We start from the raw sequence: 21,435 nt of genomic DNA, 5'->3' as shown, positions 1-21,435 counted from the left end.
CAAGAAACCAACCCCCAACACTAGTATTTCTCATAAAATATTGGGAAGCATTATCATCTAGGGTTTAGATCAGGGACTTTGGCATTAGATCTATCTGGTTCATGTCTAGGCTCTGCCACTTAAAGGCTATGTGACCTTGAAAAAGTGAATTGCCTTCTCTAAGCCTCAATTACATATAGGTGTGGATTAATTAAAACAAAGCTAACAATGCTTTTCAAATATTATAAGTGTTTACAAATGATAGCCATATTACACTATTACTTCAGCTTGCTTTGTGAAGGGACTTAACATTGAATCAATATTTTTGTGCAATTAAAAAAATCTGTGTATGCCATTTTTTTTCCCAGAGAGATGGGAAGCCTAATTAACACTCTCTTAACACTGCTAGTTTGATACCTGCTTGGCTATGGTCTTAACGGAATTTCAATCTAAATGACTTCTGCTCCAATATTATCTGAGACATAAAAATTACCAAGAAAGGCCATGAAGTATAGAGATAAGACCCGATTGAACAATTCAAGTCTTCTTGTTACCATATCATCGCATTCCTAATCTTTAGGAGATGCTTCTCTGGAAGCTGTGGGTGTTCTCCACGATCTATGACAGCCCTCGTGTTTAGTTTTGGCAGAGGAGTGAAATGTCCAGATGGGACACATTTATTCATGTGGGTATTCTCAAGGAGTCTAGCCTTTGAATTCTTAGGATGTTGACTACTTAGGCCCTTGCACTCTGAGTTGTGCATTCATTGAACATGTCACAGAAATTTGGAGCTGAATTTGGAAGATATGCTTCTGAATATGCTACTGACTAGAGCTGTGCCAAAAGGTTGGACAGAAATGTGGACTCATGCAGATAGCAGTGCCAGGCTCACAAATTAAATTCCAACACTTCCAGCTCATCTTGGCAACTGCTAATATCCTGATGTCATGCAGTCATGAGGTAAGCCAGAAAGAGTGGTATTTTGCGACAGAGAGATTCTGGTAACCCTTCCCATGAGTATGAGTTGTAGGATATCAATATTTATATCATACCACAGAATGTGTTACAGTTTGTAAGACAGAGAAGTTAAATGGTTTACTCGTGTCCTCTGTGGCGAATCATCCTGTGTTCAACATCAAAAGGTTAAATTAGTCAGACATTTTTTTTCAATTACATATAATGAATAGAAATCTTCTTGACATCATCAAAATAGATGTTTCATAATTAAGGGTTGTATTGTGCCAGGAAACACTAAAAGATGGAATGTGTTATGATTTCATCTACTTTCCAACATTATAAAAACATAATTATACAAAAAAGTAATTTGGAGAAAGAAGATACAATAACAAGCAGTTATAATTCCCTTTTTGTAAATTTACTCACTCAAGCATGACTGAAGTTATAGTGTTTGCTCCCGCAGCCATTATGCTCCAAAAGGCTAACTAATGACTCACTCATGAATATCGATGACCTAAGAATGTGTTCTCAAGAACTGAAGGGCAGACACAGGAAGGAGACAAAATGGGAAATAAAAGAAATTGATGAACCCCTTGGCCCGTTTGATTTAGTCAAAGATGCCAGAAACATGTTCTCATTTCTTTCCTAAATGACCCACCTCACCTAATAGCTGAAAATGTAGTTCTGATGCCAGGGCTTCACTGGTAGGCTTTTTTCAGGGTCTTATTGCATATAGGAAAAAAGAGAAAATGAAAAATTTGCAGAACATCTTATACTTATGCATTTTCCTACTTAAGGCCTGCTTACATGTGTAAATATTGCCATAGAAATGCCAGGGATTCCTTTCCGGAAAATGAACTCTAGGAGTTTATCACAAGATTCTTTTGTATGATGGACCATAAACAGATGGCTTCTCATGAGCTACACTGTAAACTTCCATATACGTAGGGACTTCCCTGGTGGCGCAGTGGTTAAGAATCCACCTGCCAATGCAGGGGACACCGGTTCGAGCCCTGGCCCAGGAAGATCCCACATGCCGTGGAGCAGCTAAGCCCCTGAGCCACAAGTACTGAGCCTGCACTCTAGAGCCCACGAGCCACAACTACTGAGCCCACGTGCCACAACTACTGAAGCCTGCACGCCTAGAGCCTGTGCTCTGCAACAAGAGAAGCCACTGCAATGAGAAGCCCGTGCACCTCAATGAAGAGTAGCCCCTGCTCGCTGCAACTGGAGAAAGCCCGCGCGCAGCAACGAAGACCCAACACAGCCAAAAATAAATAAATAAATAAATTTATAAAAATAAATAGATAAATAAATTTACATATATGTAGTCTCACTGGGTGGATTTTATAATGTTAATGTATACTCTTCCACAGGTGAAGAAAATTGAATTTCTATTGGTTTTATGTTTTGGTTTGGCATTCTGGGAATTTTAATTTGTTGATTAATATCAATTCAATTATGTTTACATTTTAGAAATATTTATAGACAGCAAATGTTATAACTTTTTAGGTTATCACCTCCCCAGACTCTACCCTTACTTCCTCTTCTTTTCAACGGGAGGCAGTCCTTAATTAAGCTTTAGTGTTTCTTCCTGGACTCTACCCAGCTTTTTAACACCTTTTTGAAATGCTCAGGAAAAGCCCAGCTTTCTAGGTGCGGTCACTGGAGTCACTGGGAGGAACCTTCATCTCCCCACTCCTTGGTATGATGTAACCTCTGCATACTTTGTGAGGTCATGCAGAAAGTGCTGACATGCAATTCATCTGCATTAAATTCCTTCTGAAGGAAAAACAAAGCAAGTGAAATGCCTTCTATTCAAAGGAAAGCAGAATGTAGTTTTGTTTAGAAGTGAATGAAAAGTCACAACTTGATATAAGAGAAAGGCTTGCTACTAGGCTACCATTGTAAGAATATTCATGTTCGATCTTTTTTTAACCCATCTCATGATCAAAATTATTTTGCTTATCTACACCACAATAGAAAAAAAGTCCATAGCCTTAGATTGAATCTAAAAGAAAAATGGTAGATATTATTATTTTTAATTTCATGTTTTACTTCCTTTAAAAACAAATTCTTAAATTATTATTTTACAAACCAAATAATAAAATATACACCTAAGATGATATCCAGTGGGGTGAGAGGTGAGGTCAGGGACAGAGATGGAGCTGAGAGGTGGAAAATATTCTCTCTTCTGTCACAATCAAATTTTAGAGCTAGAAGGACCTTGTAGAAACTGATCAAAGCCCAAAGAAATTAAGGGACCTGAACACGACTATTCGAATTAGGTGGAAGAAATATGATTAGAGAGGAAGGACCCTAATTCTCAAATTGTTATTTCTACCAATATTCCGTTTTCTCTCCCTCTGTGCACATCTTCTCTCCGGTACCCAGAAATGGTAAAGAAAATTTCCACCCGCTGTTGGCTGGTGAAAAATTCTTATGTCATGTTCTTCAGTTTCTATTTCAGAGCCAATTGTAGAATTTTATTTGTTAGTAGAATTTTAGAATTTCAGTCCAAATAGATAATCGCCAGGTAATTCCACTAACAATAGGAGAAAGTGATGAACATAAGCATTCGGAGACCAGTGAGCCCAACATAAAATTTTATAATCCATGCAGAAACAAAAACTTTCTGCCTCCTCAGGGCTCAATATCCAGGCAGCTTTCAGTCATCAGAAACTCTTTAGCTTATTCCATATTTCACAGTGTCGTCACAAGTTGGGTATCATTATGTTTGCCTTGGACATTCCATTTCTTTTCTCTAGCTTAGACTTTAATCATAAGTTTGGTTCACTGGAGGTGCCATAATACGAATCTCATCTGAATAGCTGACATCACATTCTTTTAGACACCACGAAAGCATCGTGTTTGGGATTTGGTCCGTAGAGCAGTGGTCCAGAATCCTGGTAGCAAGCATAGTGAAGAATCCAAGCTTGGCATTGCTTTGGCTGGCCGCAAGGTTGATAATTATTCCCATGAAAATTCACATCTGACATAGTCAGAAGCACAAAACTCAAGTCTCTCTGCAGTGAGAACAATAATCACACAACAGCAACAAACCCAGAGTAGGACTGTGAACTTGACCTCTGTTACTGTACCTTGTTCCCTTGGCTCCCATGGCACTTTAAAAATGGCAAAGTCTAAGGACCAATGTTGAAATTTATTCTCTTGTTTCATCGTGATCCCAACTTTCTAGTCAGCTTAGGAAGTTTTGTTGTTTCACTTGAAAATTTCAGTTTTGGGCCCACTGATTTTCACCAATGACTCATGAAAATTTCTTACAAAGGCCTCATAGTGGTCTTCCTCCGGAACAGACATTGTAAGGTGATTTCAATTTTAGACACCTGAAACAGAGTATTGGTTTTCATATGAATTTGCTGTTTGTATAGCTTATTGAGGATTATATAAATGCTCTGGTGTAGCAATTGCTCTTGGTATCCCACCCATATCCTCTTTACCCACTGGTATACCCATCCCCCAGCAGTTGTGGGTGTTAATAAGGCTCACAGTACCATCCTTCTCTAGAAGATTGTCCTCAGCCAAGAGAGGACTTTGCCTGGAGATTCCTAGGAGATTCCAAGCCCCTGCCCCTTACCCTGCCAGGAGCACTCTGACATCCATGCCTGATGATGCTGGGTACTACAACCAAGATCCCTCACCTTCTTGGGGTGGGTCAGCGATGCCAGTCATGTTCTAGGTCTCCCTTTGGAATCAGGCTGAGGATAGACTTCAGCTAAACTACATCTTTGCTTACCTTCTTCCTCTGTTCTAGCTTTCCTACTTCATTACAGATTTCACCTTTGAGCATTCCCTTGACCAGTCATCACTCAGTCAGGAATCTCTATCTTAGGTTCAGCTTCTAGGGAACCTGATCCCAGACAGCTGTCTTGTTAATATTAAAAGGTCTTACTTCCTTTTTTATTTTCTTTCTTGGTCTCTTAGGCAACTGATATAACAGATTTTATATCAATTGATCCACAATTGATATTAACAGATTTTATTCTAAGATGCAATTTTTTTTTTTTGCGGTACGCAGGCCTCTCACTGCTGTGGCCTCTCCCGTTGCAGAGCACAGACTCCGGACACGCAGGCTCAGCGGCCATGGCGCACGGCCTTAGTTGCTCCGCGGCATGTGGGATCTTCCCGGACTGGGGCACGAACCCGTGTCCCCTGCATCGGCAGGCGGACTCTCAACCACTGCGCCACCAGGGAAGCCCTCTGAGATGCAATTATTAAGCAAGCAATTTTTTTTTAATGTTGTATAATAATTTTTGGTCATTTAAAAAATGACAACTTAGTTAATGGAGTACAGCAAGGGAAATGTATTTATACCTTTTCTTTAATGTATATCACATTATTTCTTGACTTTTCCCTATACATGGATTAAAGGAAAAATTACCAGTGTGGAAAAGCCAGAAATAATGATTAATAATTAATGCATGAGTAATTTATACTTAGTGGATCAAATTTATCTTGTTTAGCTTTTAACAGTAGACAGTATCTCCTGAATATACCCTCAGCTAATGTCTGGGAAGAAAATGGCCCACATTTATCACACACTTTCATTCATTTAACACTCATGTTTTGATTTGTCCATTCAACAAATAATTACTGAGTGTCTATGGTGTGCCAGACATGGTATTCGACACTTCATATAATTGTGCACAAAACACATTAATCTTTACCCTTGTGGGCCGACTGTCCTACACATTTATAACTTTGATGTAGGCAGACAGAGTTGGGGATGAAGGGAAACTGTAAATTGGAACTATCCTATTGCAACTGTGGGTAAATTTTTACCTCTTGTCTGGGTTTATGAGAAAAGGCATCAAAACAGTTATGCAGAAACTTGCCAGATTTACAGCCATATTTTCACTAAAAAATTATATATGTCAGTGCCTGGTACATTGTAGGGGCTCAGTGAATATTTCTCAAATGAATGAGTATCTAGTGACTTCATAATTTGTATTTTTTCATACCTCTTTTTTATGTAGCAGTAAAAAATGACAAGAAAACCACTTAATAATAATCCAACGCCAATCCCAATTGAAATGTATTTTTCATAAGGATCCACAGCATATGAAGTTAAGGTCAAGTGCTCACACCTTTCTCCAGTATAACCAGTAAAACACCTTTAAAAAAAGAAAAGAATGTATAATTTTAAAACTCATGATAGAAACACAAATGACAAATTTCGAAGAATGAAAAAGATTTAATAAAAAGTGATTTTAATTAAAGAGGCCAATACCAAATGAAAGCCAATCTATTAAATGTATTGAAGAAGCCATGTGTTTTACAATAATCGCTTGATTAAGACCCCATATTAATGCAACTTCCCTCATTGGTAGGAGGGAAAGGTAGGACACTTGCATGAGTTGATCTAGAAAATTGTTAACCTACTCTTTCATAGGAGGATGCTGAGCAAATCAACGATCATAAAAATGGTATCTCAGTTGATCTAGAACTTTATATTCCTGAAGTGTTTTTGCCATAGTCTGTTTCATTTTATCCTATAATCTATCCATAAAAACTTGGAAACTTCTTTGCATGTTGTTAAAAGTTGATTTGGATTCAGTAGTTTTGGGGTACGGTGTGAGCTTCTTCATTTTCAACAAGCTCCCAGGTTATACAGATGCTGCTAATCTAGGAACCATATTTTTGAGTAATGAAAACTAGGTAGGTTAGAAAAAGACCCCTTAGATATTCAAATACAAAGAGAATTGGTGAATCACGTTCAGATCATGTACCTTTTTTACTAGATAAGATGGAGGCATGGGGAAATGTACTATGTGAAACACCATGTGAAAGGAGGCATACCTTCTCCTTCTCCCATCTCTAGGGCTTGGGAAGTTCTTTGCAATTACCTGCAGATGGCTTTCTCCAGCTCATCGTGGAATGCACAAACACCATTGATGCAGTAACTATGGTGGTCTTCCAGGCAAGGATGTGAGAACCTCAACGCTAGGGGTCCTTCTGTGTAGCCAGCTAGAAAAAGGAGATACAGTATTAACAGATGAGGTGGGTCACACTTCCACAGTAGATTTGTAACACATATACAGAAAGGCCTTTAATTTTAGGAGTATTCTTTGAGTGCTCTGTCATTTGAACTATCGATTGATTCCTTTGACAGGTTATATTTACAAAGGTTGGGTTAATATCATCTAAGACATATTAATGAATGAGGGGCTGGAGGTAGATTGATGATCATTCCATTCTTTGGAAACTATGTAATAAGATATAGATACAAGTTTGCCAAAAGGTGGCAGCATTGATTCTAGTCTTAGCATGCTGTCCTGGGCAAGGCTTCCTAAATATATGCCTGGAAACAAATGAAATAATACAGTTTTTTTCATTCTCCCCTTTACACCTGAGAAGTAAGCACTTAGGAAGATTTGGATTTATGGTTGGGAGATAATGAACTTGATTTCTTTTCATTCCCCAGAGAAGAGTGAGATGAGAATCCCCCCTTCTTCTTATGCAGACTACCTTAAGTAGCTAATGGAAAAGGGATTGTTTTCCCTAACTGATTTCAGAAGAGGTATTGTTATGACCTATACATGAAGCCAGAAACAACTTACGGCTCAGGCTTTACATAGCCAAGACAATAACTTCAGATGTTAATTAGAAAATTTACTCAGTTAAGAGGCATTATGAGATTGTGGGAAAAGCCATGGAGTTGGAATCAGAAAACCTGGGTTTTGATTTCTAGCTTTAACACTATGCAAATGACCACACTTGGCGAAACCTTTGTGGTCAAGTGTCCAGAAGCCTCTTTATGGGAAACTTCCCTTTGGGAAGCTGTACTGTGGCAAAATACTTAGATTTCAGGATGCTTATCCTTCATTCCTTGATGTACTAAAGACATATACCTATACTATCCTTGAGGTTTATGCAGTGGGAATGACAAAACAGCATAAATGAGCCCTTTTTAGTATACTTTAATTACTGATTCTTAAATTCTTCTCAAGAAGAATTAGTGGCATTTTATTTTTGTCACTGTTATGAATAAACATATCTCCTCAACCTTAGTTATCATATTATATTCACCTTGCTAAGCAGATTAAGAGAATCATACTTATTTGTTTTCAGGAGAAAAAGATCTAAAAAGGCATACCTATTTATATTGAAAATACTAAATCTTTAGGTACTAAGTCACCAACAACATACTGTTATATAACTTCATTTTGGTTGAGAACACACAACATTACCTTAAAATTCATATTCATTTTGTTAACTGTGGTATGGTAAATCTAATTTCTCATCTTGATAATTAATTCTAAGGGAGTGGGAATTTCTCATTATAAACTGTGGTAGGTTCTTCCTACTTCAAGATTAAATAAGTTCAATTAACCAAGCCTGAACCAGGACTTACTAGAAAATGTGAGAATTGAAAGAAGACATTTCCAAAGAAAGAATATACTAGAGACTCATCTTTCCTCTAAGGAGAAGAATATTAGTTATAACTTCATGAAACTTTCCTGAGATACTGGATTCAGATTTTTAAGTTAAATGAAAAGCAGGGAACTAAAATTCACCCATCAAGAAAGCAAAGAAAAACTACTGAAGTGATATATTCAGTCCCTTTTGTCCATAATTATTACCTGTAACTTGGAGAATTTGACTTGCAGTTCACTATTAGGGAAGAGAAAAGGTGGTGATGGACACACTGTTATGTCACTGAGAGGAAACTGTACTTCTTTAATTCTCTACAGTATTATCTCTCAACAAAGATGTTTCCTCTTTGTTTAAAGGCTCAAGACATGAAGAATTTGGCTAAAAGTTATTCTAAAAGCCACACTAATTTTATTTTGCATATTGATATATATGCAAAAACTCAAATGAGCAAAATATTTTAAGAAAAAATTTTTTTTTTTTTTTTTTTTGCGGTACGCAGGCCTCTCACTGTTGTGGCCTCTCCCGTTGTGGAACACAGGCTCCGGACGCGCAGGCTCAGCGGCCGTGGCTCACGGGCCCAGCCGCTCCGCAGCATGTGGGATCCTCCCAGACCGGGGCACGAACCCGTGTCCCCTGCATCGGCAGGCGGACTCTCAACCACTACGCCACCAGGGAAGCCCTAAGCAAATTTTTTTAATTTAAAATTATTGGTGAAATGAAGAATACTTAAATATTACTATCTTTCATATTCAGAAACAAAATATTTAACTTGATCTTCTTTTACTTGCGTGGCTCTGAGAGCAAGATATGGTGTTTCTTTGGTCCTAAGTCACAAAGCCCATCTTCACATCAGGGGGTGGTATGTGATTTGTGTGAGAATCACAACCACCTGATACACAGGTCTTGGCAGGTAAGTTTCCCAAGGTCACCTCTAAGAGTTCAAAGAGTTTGGGAAAACGCTGATGCTCAACAGTGGCCAGAAGCTATTTTAATAACAATAATAAAATATATCATCACCATCAACAACAAAAATTGGATACAAGTGGTTGGGATGTATAGCATATACTAAAGCAACAACAAAAGCTCCCGATGACAAGAAGAAAGATCTTTCCAAAGATGAGGGAAAGTGGATTAAGGCTTCATCTGGTAGCCATAATTTATTTGGCTGCAAAGCTCACAATCACAGATCAAACTATAAAGTCACTCATCAAGAATGCCAAAATAGGGACAAACTGCCTCTGGAAGCACATGGGTTATTGGGAATCCAGCAGGAATCAAGCCGAAAATGTGGCATGTTTCACATCCAGGACAGTAACTGAAAACAACTTTTTCTCATTTGCTTCACTTCCTCCTTTTAAAAAGAGAATTCTTTGCTGACACATTTACCTGTCACTTCCATTTAACAGCATCCTGATAAAAGATCGTCTAATAATAAAATATAATTTAAAAATTTCCAGTGTTGCTTTTATCACAATCCAAATTTCTCTCAAACATTAAAAAAAAAGTCACTTAAAAAAAAAAGTCACTTGAAATACAAAAGTGTGAAGAAGATACCTTCTGTTTTGTTAATGGTCCAGTTACTTTGCTGGGTTGTGATTGGGGGTGTTACAGTCCTGGCTGCCTCTTCAGTCAATGCTGTCACAGCTGTGTGAAGGGGGGGGGAGGGAAGGCATCTTTAGCAGGTGAGCCTCCTTCTACATACCAGCAACAGATCAAAAGTTATTCTATCTAGTCCCACATCTGTTCTATTTTTAATTCATTTACATTTGAAATCCATAACCTGACAAGGGCAGTTTCTTGATAGTTTCTCATGCATATCTATTCCACTCACTACATTATAGTTAGAGAAAGTAGAAACACATTAATTATTAAGAGGAAATAAATTTTATAAACTCATAAATTTTATTACATTTTATAAATTCGTTCAATCACAAGGACACTATCATATCATATGTATCAGCTACTCTTCAATTGTATAGAACAAACAATATAAAGATCTCAGAAAAAGAGGTGTCAAAATATGTTAAAAGAGGAACATACATTACATAAGAAACTAAATTAATTCACAGATTCCTTGCTTGGATCTTTGTCATGAAGAACAACTGCTAAAAGCCAGCTCCTCACTAATTCAGATGAAACAAATCCTATTCGCATTTTACAATGACACAAAATTAACACAGCGAAAAGAAATGACCTACCATTGAATAAGATATAGACTGATATTGAAACTCCGAAAGCCATTTCCTGCACTTGTTAACAGTATCTTGCTCTTATCCTCCTAGAATGACGGGTGGAAGGCTTTTACTGAGCTCTCTCGGAGGCTTTCTTGCCTTTATATTTCATGAAGCGTCATCTGGCAGTTCTTACCAATCCAAAAAATATGTCTTTCTGGCAGCAGCTTGAAGCCTTGAGGCATTCGTGTACTTGTTTAGGATACCTGTGTTATCTAGCAGTGTGATCAAATTTTCTTTTGAAACACTGGTTTCCTGTTACCTGTGGGCATAATCGTGTCTGTAAACATACTGAAAACAACAAAAAAGAATCTGAATTCAGGAAAAGCCCCCTTGGTGTGAACAGAATTATCCCAGCTCCAAAGTTGATAGTGACCTATAAATGATTCCAAGAAAGGGGAGTTTTGATATTTCCAAAGTCGGAAACATCTTAACCTGTTCGTAAAAGAAATATCCCTGAAGCTGCAGTCAGTCACACTACTTTTCAGTACAGATTGGGTTCCACTGCAAATCAAGATATTTTGTAATTTATGGGCAGGAGAGAACAATTAAATGTGTGTAAAAATAAAGGTTTAATACTCCATTTTGGTTTTTGCTACTTAGTTTTACTATTCCAATTTCTGTAAAAATAATTGTTTTTAAGAGCATAAGATTTACATTTATGTCATTCTGCCATTTATTATTTTTCTGAGTAAATGGAATAGGCTACCGAGTTCTAGGAACTACAGTTCTTAAGTATATGCCCTAATGATTAGGCTCTAGAGAGAACCAGTAAAGCACTAAAATAATGATGATGATAATGATAATGATAATAATAATGTCATCTCCATTAAGATAAAATTAAAATATTTATGTTTGGTACATCTAATGAATAGAAAGCTTTTAGTTTAATACAACATTCAAATTTTTCTTCCTATTAATCTACTTATGATTATTAAAGTACCACTTTCAAGGCCAAAATATGTAATTATTGCTATTACTTTTTGTGACTATAGGAACTTCCATAAATTTTTAACTTGCCCCAAATTATTATAAATAATTTATAAATATGATTTGCTGAAGTATTGCAACTTTCTACCAGTAATTTCAATTGCTAATATTTTCTGTACCTTAAAAACCTGTTTAAGTCAAGATAGGTTGTCATTTGCATCATGTTCACCCAGAAAATTCAGTTTACCGGAAAGGATCCCTTTCACTATTCAAATATGAAGTTGGCTTTAGAAATCACACAAGAATGAGCTTGTTGAACTCATTATACCTTGGGCAATCACTTGCCACAGAGTCATCCTTTTAAAGTTAAAAGACTATCCTTGGCTTCCTTTAAATGTGCCTACAGTTCATATTCCTACTTTCGTAGAGTTTTAAAAAACTATTTATTATTAAGACAAGTTCTGGATACTGTTTTTCCCAAGCAAATCATATTCGAATTATAAGTCAAATAATCATCTCTGTATCACTGGTAAGAATTTAAGGAAAAATCATTTACAAAGGATTAGATAAACCACAGCCAACTGCAGTTTCAGGAGGAAGATGCTAGGTCTAATGTTAAATATGTTTATTTCTAAGACTGGGACATAGTACCACAACCATCTTTATAGTAACTGTTAACTGGCACTTGAAAGTGCTTTGCATTTTGCAGAAGGTTTCCATACATATCTCAATTCTGTCTTCAGTAATCCCGGCCCCAACAAATCCAGTGCCTAATATATAGTGTAGAGTATACTCAATCAGTCTGTCTTGAGTGAATAAAGAAAGAAACAACAGGCCTTATTTTTATTTCCATATGACAAATAAAGAATGAAGACTCAAAAGAATTAAGTGACTTGCCAGAGGACACACCCTAGAGTCAGGACTTGAGCCCATGTTCAGATTCCAGATCATACGCCCTCTCCAGTTCCCCAGCTGTGTCCTCTGGTAGGAGTCAGTATACTGACCTTAGAGAAATTCAGATTATCTCCTAAGATCAAGATTTAAGTAAATTACCTTACCATAAGAATCTAAACAAATGAATTATGGCTTTTACACATGTTTGGGCTGAAAGAAGTGGACCACTGTCTCTCTAGATGTTTCTCCACTCTGGTGAATTAAGCCATATAATATAGAAACTCACCTACCACTTGAGCTTAAGAAAATAGCTCCGAGTCATCCCATATGTTTCTTTTCCTCTGGGACTCATCATGATGGATCCCACTTACACTCTATATAGGAAAACCTCCTATCTTCACATCTTCAATTCTCTCATCAGGGAGTCCCTCCGCAATCCTGAAGAATGGGAGAGGTGGGTACTGTAACATGGCCTCACGGATACTCGTATTCATTCTTGATACATGTTAGAGTGAAAAAGAAGGCTAAGAGCTGCAGCACCCCACTATCATTTTTCCCTCCGACCATTTTTCATCTTTTTAATTTATTCATCTCTCTCTAGTTATAAGCATCTCTGGAAGTGTCTTCTCTTCCCTTCCCTCGCTGTTATTTTTTTCCTTCCCTTCTCCTACTTTCCCTTTCTTTCCCCTCCTTTCCTTTCTTCATCTCTCCTCTCTTTTCCTTCCTTTTTTATTCTTTCTTTTTTTTTTGACTTATTTATTTTATTTATTTATTTTATTTTTGGCTGCATTGGGTCTTTGTTGCTGTGTGCAGGCTTTCTCTAGTTGCAGCGAGCGGGGGCTACTCTTCCTTGTGGTGCGCAGGCTTCTCATTGCGGTGGCTTCTCTTGTTACAGAGCATGGGCTCTAGGGCGCATGGGCTTCAGTAGTTGTGGCACGTGGGCTTAGTAGTTGTGCCTCTCGGGCTCTAGAGTGCAGGCTCAGTAGTTGTGATGCACAGGGTTAGCTGCTCTGCAGCATGTGGGATCTTCCCGGACCAGGGCTTGAACCCGTGTCCCCTGCATTGGCAGGCGGATTCTTAACCACTGCGCCACCAGGGAAGCCCCCTTTTTCTTTCTTGCTCTTTCACTAATAGCCAAAATTTGTTGCTGGACATTGGCAGGAAATGGTCATCAGCCCATTGGTTCTCTCTCTCTAAACTTATTCTGTAATTCTCATGAATTCAGTTGCCTTTCATCCATTCATAAACCATTTTATGCCTGTAACATGTAATGTATGTGAGACAAGTAGAAAAATCCTGCATAGACTCTGACCTCGAAGAACTAGAGGGGGCTAAGGAAAGTACATACATAACTACAGTGCTGGGTAGAGACGGATGACTGCCATGGATGTGTACATAAATGTGTATAAGAGTTCAGGGGTGGGACTTGGTCAAACTCTCACAGCATTTCTCATGGATGAGTTTCATTTGAAGTGAATCTTAAATAGCAAGTAGAATTCAGACATACAGTGATAAGAGAAAGGATTCCAGGTGGCAGGGGAGGTGGGCACTGAGGGGAGGTAGAGTGATAGAATGAAAAGAGAGTGGGTTCCAGCTCACATCATCCTAACAGACCTTTCTTTGAATTCCAGTTCTACCTTTGCTATCCATTTGGCCTTTGCTGAGACTTTTTAATAACCTCAAGGGTTGATTTCCTCATATATCAAATGTGGATTGTCAGTAACAACAATAACAAAAAGGTAAAGCATTTAGCACATGATAGGTGCTCAATTAAAGAGAGCTGTTACTATCAAACAAGTGTAGGAAGATGCAGGGTGTATATAGTGGTCAATCAAGGTTAGGAATTTAGCAGTTAACACATGTTGATGCATCTTAAGTTTTCATCATTAGCCATGAATTATTCTCATACCAGACTGATACTATGTCAGGACTTTTATTTATGTATTATGCCATCACCTCAAACTCAACATGTCAAACTGAACATATCTCTTCTCCAAAATAAGCTCCTCTTTACAACTTCCTCATGATAATCAGTGATAACGTCTTCTAGGCTTTAACTACAACTCTCATCACTGAGTAAATATAGTCTAAATTCTGATTTATCCAGGCTTTCTCTAATCTACTTCTGCTGTTTTCCAGCTGTATTTCCACCACTCTGCAACACACACTTTTCATTTCAGTCTGACTGTAGCCCTTGCTTTCATATATATATATATATATATATATATGCTAAGCTCATTCTCACCTCCATATCTTCATGTTATTGTTCAGTCCTCATTAATTCTTCGGGGTCCTTTTTACAGATACGTGTAGAAGAGAACTTACTTCTCCAAACCTCCTCCACAAGACAATCATATGTCTTTTATAGACCCCAAATATGCATAAGTAAAGTCATGATAACAATGAACCAACTTTATTTCCTTTATGTGTTGACAGAGGCTCCCTTCTTGACCAAACTTTAGACTTCTCCTACTCCTTTTCTCAACTAGGCATCATCTTAGCCTGTTGAGCCCAGTTTTAGCAAAGAAATCTGCTTAGTTTATGGAGAATCCCCCTGCCCTGCTCCTTGCACCCTTGTCCCTGCCATATCTGATCAAGTTCCCTATCTCCCACCCTTGATATCTGGCCTAACTGTAACAAGAATCCTGGTAAGCTAGTTTACAAGAATCCCTCTAGTCTTGTTGTCTAATCAAGCTCCTCTCGGTAATTTCCCATCTACTGATCCCCTCACTGTCTTCATTGCCTATAAATCCATTGCTGTCTCAGCTATATTTAGAGTTTTCAATCTCTTCTATTGTGATAGTCTCGACCCCATTGCAATAGTCCTGAATAAAGTTGTCCTCATATTTTTAACAAATGTTAGATAATTTTTCCTTTATAGTGTTTTAATTGGTCTCTGGAAAGGCTCACTCCTGAATTTTAGCCTCACCAAAGGGGAAAAATATTTCCAAAAAATAACTCCTCCTGCATTTGGGGGTGGGGGAGGAGGAAGCTCAAAATTACAGACTTCACCTTTTCCATGTAAATGTATTTTGGGTCATTATGTTTGTTTTGCGAATGTGGGGCACTTAAATATTAAAAAGAGGGTCTTTCTGAAATTTTTGCTTGGGAGCTTTAAATTTAAACTTTTATCAGGGTTATTAGACAAAGATTGATCTGGAATGGGCTATAGAACCTTTTCTTTCATGTTTGAGGAACTTGTACATTTCCCCAGCATGCTCTGAAGAAACAGATAACAAATATATGAACAAAGAAACTTACAGATAGCTTAAAGAAAAAGAAGACAGGTATTCCTTTCCAAACTGGTTTTATTATACAGTTGAAATATTAATTATAAACATCTAGTCTATTTTCACACAAATGATCAAGAGTATACACTAATAACGACATGCACTGGGTAAGAATCATTACTGGTACATAAACAGACTGGGATTTGGGCCTGAAATTATATGCCCAGGGTAGTCTCAAAATAGCCTTCAACGGACAGTCACATGTTTTTTCTAATTTAAATTGTGTTAGAAACATGGCATCTACTTTGAGAACCAAATGCTATAAGAGAAGAAGGAAGAACTGTGAGTAACAAAGCAATAGATTTTTAGTCATATCATAAGGCTTAGCTTGGGCACATTATGTCATATTTTTCTATTAGATTTCTAGATTTGTGAACAAACATAACTTCTATTCTTTAATGAAGTCCTCATTCATACTATATTGTGTTTTCCTGATATTTGTGGGAAAATACAACCTTAGTTTTGTTTTGTATATTTGTTTGGTTTTGGAGTTTCCATTATTCTTCAAGGAAGGTATTATCCAAATATTTTTCTAGAAGAACAAAGAAATTACATGTAAACCTGACACATTCTTATTGCATTTTTACTTGGCAAGTAGTCATTCACCGTTTGAAATAATCAATACCTTTCCAAGTAGCACTGCATTTTTTGCCTTCCTTGCATGTTTTTCTTTCTTCGAACGGAGCATCATTTCTCATTAGTATGCCTCGTAGGATGCATTTGGGAAGTATATGAGATCAAAATTTTATTTTTAATATTTTATCTTTCCTTTAGCAAATAAACTCTTTTTCATCATATGATATAGTACATAAAATATATAAAAATTGGCCATAATTATGGCAAAACCTAAACTACATTTTACAAGGGAGCTTATTTGTCTGACAAAATGTTTGTTGAAAACACACTATTTGTGTCAAAAATATATGCATTTATTATGAGCCCTTTATTAGTTTTAACGTTATGAACAAATATTAATCACAAAATAAACAATTGTTACCAAAGTTTTCATTGCAGTTGTTTTGTTTTCTTTTCCTAAAACTCAATATCCACTCAAAATATTCAGTAATTATTAGCAGGAAATGCGTAAGATTGTGTGAATCATCTGATCCACAATGATTCCATCTGTGAAAAAAATAAATACAATGTAGAAATAGCTTTGTAGTAAAATATAAAGGTTTTTGCCTTTTGTCAAATAGATACGTAGCATGACTTCAGTTTGCTTTATTCTTTCATGTGATCTAGTAAATGATTTTTTTAGCTGCCAGAAGGGTGTTCTTGAGAAGCATTGCCACTGTCATGGGTCCCACGCCTCCTGGAACTGGAGTGATAAAGCTAGCCTTCTTCTTAACAGCTGATGGAGGAAACAGAAAGGATTCTTTATTTTTTATTTTTTTCTGAGAATTTCATATTTTTAAACATACTGAACTGTTAAACCTGAAGCATTTAAAAAATTTAAGAGTTTATCTGAGCAAAAATGGAGTCTAATCGGGCAGTGCCAAACCTGAAGTATAGCTAGGAAGGCTTCCACCGACAGGAGAGACTTACAGAGAAAAGGTGGAAGCAAAGCAAGGACATCATTGATTGGTTATAGCTTTAAGCCTAGTTGGCTGTTTGTGATTGGTTGTCCTTGGATTTTGATTTTGTAACCTTGAGGCAAAATCTACAAGCCAGATTTTGGTTTGCTTACATAGGCAGCCAGGGCATTAGAGCCATCTCAGTCGAATGGCTCCCTTGTTTAATTAACAGAATACAGTGGATTTTTCTGCACTACACATATAACCCTAACATCCTCAAATCATTTTTAGAATGAAGTAGACTATAACACACACACACACACACACACTTCTGTGTGTGATATCTAATGTGTATAGAAAGAACACAAAGAGGCCAACACTGTAGGATGAATCTCTATGCAGCTCAGTTAGTTTCACATAATGAAAATCTATACCCCATGATTTATCCAACTACATGTAATTCCAGTTAACTACTTCTAAAATACATGATATTGGTCACAAAGGGGATACAGGATATAGATAGTTCAACACATATCATCCGTTTAATTAGAATAGTCCTGTTATAAAAACAGTATCACGTATATGTGGATAATACATTCCACTGCAAGTCTAATAAAAATCATTAAACATATTAAAATTAACTGAGCAAGTACACATAGTCCTGTTCTAAGGTATGAATGAAGACTTCTTATTCAGTGAATATACTCAAAGAAAATGGCAGAGAATTTTTATCAAGTTTTATTTAAGAATGTTCTCACACCCACAATATTACAGGTGAATGGTTTCATGAATTGACCTCCTGGTTTAGTGTTTCACCGTGTGAATAAGAATAATGAACTTTTCCCAGATAACTCTTTTAGTACAAAGTTAGCATAGACAATACTTCTTTAATGCATACGCTGACCTTATCAATCACATGCTATTTAGATGTATTGCCTTTACAAGTTTGCTCGTATATGCTTCTACATAAATGAAATCAGTAGATGTTCCCTAAATCTTAATTAAGCATTACTTTTGTACAATTTATATTGCCTTCTTGAAATATGGTTTGTAAAATTTACATTTACCTTATTTTAAGTGTATTGGTATAATGCAGTATTTTTTAATAATAGGAAAAGCAAAGGAATAATATTCTTTTACTTGAAGAAAACTCCAGATAAGCTTGAAGGCATCACACACACACAAAATCCAGCTAGTGTATATCATGAATCTTCTCATGGCATATAACAAAGAAAAGATAAGAATGCTGTGATCTAGAAGGTAATATGTTAGTTTTCCAAAATGTGCCTCTATACATGAAGCATGTCCTTTTCCCGCCATACTTCTATCCAATGTACTCTATCCTTTAGAAACACTAGGCTAGGTCAACAGCTATTTCATAAATAGCTACAAATTATCATTCCTTTCTTCCTTTGCTCTCGTTATTCCTTCTATCTGGAATACGCTGCTACCTTATCCAAATAAGAAATTCCTTATAGAATTCTTTAAAAGCCAATAAAATGTTACCTGTCCATCATTTTTCTCAAAAATTCACCCCTCCAGCATTGAATTAAAAGTGCCACCATCTATGTTTCCAGTCATTTTATACCAAACTCTGTTATGGAATTTACCACACTGTGCTGTTCCTTTAATTAGACACCGGCACCAAGAAGGCAGAAACTAAGTCTCGTGGTGATTATTGTTGTCATTTTTAATCTGAGAACGTCTCCATACACAGGTGAGGCATTCAGTAAATTAACGATAATGTGAACTAAATAGCCCTTGAAATTTAAAGTCTAAAATCAATTTGCAGGAATGTGTCAGTGCTTTTGACTAGATACAAACAACATCAAAACAATTTAGTTCAAGTTAATTTACTGAAATTCTCAAACTACATATTTTGCATGATGGTGACAAACTGCATTTTTCATTTTCCAATAAGCTGACTTGATGGCATGAACAATGCCTTCCAGAACCTTTTCTATAGGATTAGAGAAGTAATGCCTTTAAAAATTTCAGCAGATCTCTAGAAGAAATATACTATACTACTATTATTTACACTGACAGTATGTAAAATCATATATTTGTAGAGCACTTTGAAATATTAATAGATAGAATACTACTGAATAATACGGCAAATTAAGAATCAAGTACAAACTAAATCTTCAATGAAAAATAAAATGGTTTATTTCACAATCAAAAGTTAGATAAAACTGGGAATCCATTCTGGGTATACAATAATTTTTTATATAATTTGGTTTTCAGCTTTGAAAAATGAAGTGGCTTGGAATTATGTATATATGGAAAAATAGTAATAACCATAGCCACTTGACTACTTGCCAAGAACTTTATACACATCATTTTAATAATTAATATTTAATTATTTCATTTTAATAGCTGAAGAAAGTGTGGCTCACTGAAGTTAAAGTGACTTACCATTTTCTAATATGGTAGAGACATTATTCACAGCTAGGTTTGAATCATGGTATGATTCCATAATTCTATCTCATCCCAATGCAACTGTATTACCATGACCTGAACAAGTTGAAAAGCCCCAAGAAGGGCTCATGTGCCCCAAATTAACTCATTTTTCCCAAAGGGTTAAGAGGATATTTTGAAAAAAGAAACAAAGGGGGGGGAGTTCTAATATAGTAATTTTCCTACAATTTTACTGTGAGTACTCATGGTTCATCATCTTTGAATTATATTCAGCACTTCCAATTTCAGCTGGCTGAGCAGTCTGAGTTGCTTTCTTTTTTGGGTGAGATTCAGATCAGATAAACCACTGATCTGGTATTATACCCTCCTCTTTCAAATTATGTTTTTCACAACATGCTTACTGTTGCATTCTTTTGCTCAAAAAGTGAGGTTTGAGGTGGAGGAATAGGGAATGAGAATAAGCTGTTGCATGAAATAATACCTACCCGAAATTTGTAGCTCGGTGTCTGTAGTTTTGCATACTTTACTGTGGAAGCTAACACACATCTATCCTGTCCTGTCTATCACTTCACAGAATTAGACTATGTGATAGTCTTTACCTGACCTGGGCGAGGACTTCTCTGGACATTCATAAGCATTTAGTTGCATCAACAGAGCCCTGTAAATTACTCACTAGGCAGAAGTTTATGACGTCACTGTGAACACACCTGGTTATATAAATACTTGTTTCAAATAGTTTTATCTTTGAAATAAACTGGGCAGATGTGAAGAAGAAGTTTGTACACAGTCATGAGAGGCAGACTGTGATGAATCTGATTTAAAAAATATAAGATCTCTATTACTTTGAATTTGATTTTCATTAGGTTCTACATCTGAGAAAGAAATGTTAAATTTTTCTGCTGCTGGCTAGTGTTAATGTATTCTTTGTCTGTTTACATAAGGACCAAGATATGGAAGTGACTTCTCAAGAGAGATGAGAAATTATCATTGGCCAATACCAGTGGGTACAGATGCCAATGCTTAAAAGAAATTCTCTAGTCTAAGGATTTTGCATAACTATTTCAAGGCTGTCCTAAGTGACATGTTTATGAAGTACCAGAAGCGGCTTATGAGCTAAACTCGGTCATGTGAGAGTTAAATTCAATACATGTTTGATGCTCTGAAGAGCATCTTCCCCAATCATGTCTGAGAGATAGTTAACAAGCATTACATCACCAGAATAACTTCTCATTGGCTGGTCTTTCCCGAGGGCAGACAAGGGTTTGCACCTGTTTGTTGAAGATGATGCTATTAAAGATTAAACCTATTACGTGTGAGGAAAAGGTGTACTGCATGCTCCACTGAAGACAATTACAGAAGAATTTTTAGGCAATAGTTTCATTCAGAAATTTATTTACTGTGAGGGAGTATGTGTGGGTTTTAAGGAAAATACTAACAATTCTGTATATATGAGAATCAGGTATTAGATCTTGATTGATATCAATGCTTTCAAGAGAGGCTCATGAACAGGTATCTCAAAACCAGAGTTAGATTAAATTTCATAAAGTCAACATGATTTTAGAGTTACTGAAACTGACAATGGAGGCAAGTAAAATAATCACCAAATCCTATTGTTACCTGTGTGGAACTTACTCTAGGGAATGAGATTTAGATGGAAATGACTTGATAATGTTTAAAGCAGTTACCTGATAATAAGAGTATTTTGAGGAAAGGTGACAATTATGATAATTTATCTGAATGACCTCTCTGTAAACTCTTGACCCTGCAAAGTATATTCTATAGATTTACTTAGAAATAATGCTCTACCAGCCAGATTTAGACATT

At 36.5% G+C, this 21,435-nt stretch overlaps 2 protein-coding genes across 4 annotated transcripts in view; both read right to left on the bottom strand.

Moving 5' to 3' along the window:
* Positions 1 to 3,525: 3,525 nt before the first annotated feature.
* Positions 3,526 to 10,683, bottom strand: EPGN (epithelial mitogen). 3 transcript variants are annotated; one of them, XM_022599473.3, is made up of 5 exons: positions 10,533 to 10,669; positions 9,889 to 9,978; positions 6,804 to 6,924; positions 5,919 to 6,071; positions 3,526 to 4,283 (listed from the first exon to the last, which is right to left on the bottom strand). In XM_022599473.3, the coding sequence occupies exons 1-5, from the start codon at positions 10,573 to 10,575 to the stop codon at positions 4,229 to 4,231; spliced, it is 462 nt and encodes a 153-aa protein (XP_022455181.1). In that variant the 5' UTR covers positions 10,576 to 10,669; the 3' UTR covers positions 3,526 to 4,228. The 3 variants fall into 3 exon arrangements, with proteins under 3 accessions (XP_022455181.1, XP_089768179.1, XP_089768180.1); XM_089912053.1 differs by lacking the exon at positions 3,526 to 4,283 and having other exon boundaries at positions 5,798 to 6,071; positions 10,533 to 10,673; XM_089912054.1 differs by lacking the exons at positions 3,526 to 4,283; positions 9,889 to 9,978 and having other exon boundaries at positions 5,798 to 6,071; positions 10,533 to 10,683.
* Positions 10,684 to 11,148: 465 nt separating this feature from the next.
* The window catches only part of MTHFD2L (methylenetetrahydrofolate dehydrogenase (NADP+ dependent) 2 like), a 139,206-nt gene continuing 128,919 nt past the window's right edge, over positions 11,149 to 21,435 (bottom strand). The window contains exon 8 of the mRNA XM_089912055.1: positions 11,149 to 17,030. Coding sequence (XP_089768181.1) covers positions 16,918 to 17,030 — 113 coding nt within the window. The 3' untranslated portion in view covers positions 11,149 to 16,917. The remainder of the gene's footprint in view (positions 17,031 to 21,435) is intronic.

This window comes from Delphinapterus leucas, chromosome 5 (assembly GCF_059928025.1).
Source record: "Delphinapterus leucas isolate spDelLeu-1000000601 "Yukka" chromosome 5, BTC_Dleu_Yukka2, whole genome shotgun sequence".
NCBI lineage: Eukaryota > Metazoa > Chordata > Mammalia > Artiodactyla > Monodontidae > Delphinapterus > Delphinapterus leucas.
Note: the sequence above shows the minus strand (reverse complement) of the source record. Positions and strands in the feature narration are given on the sequence as shown.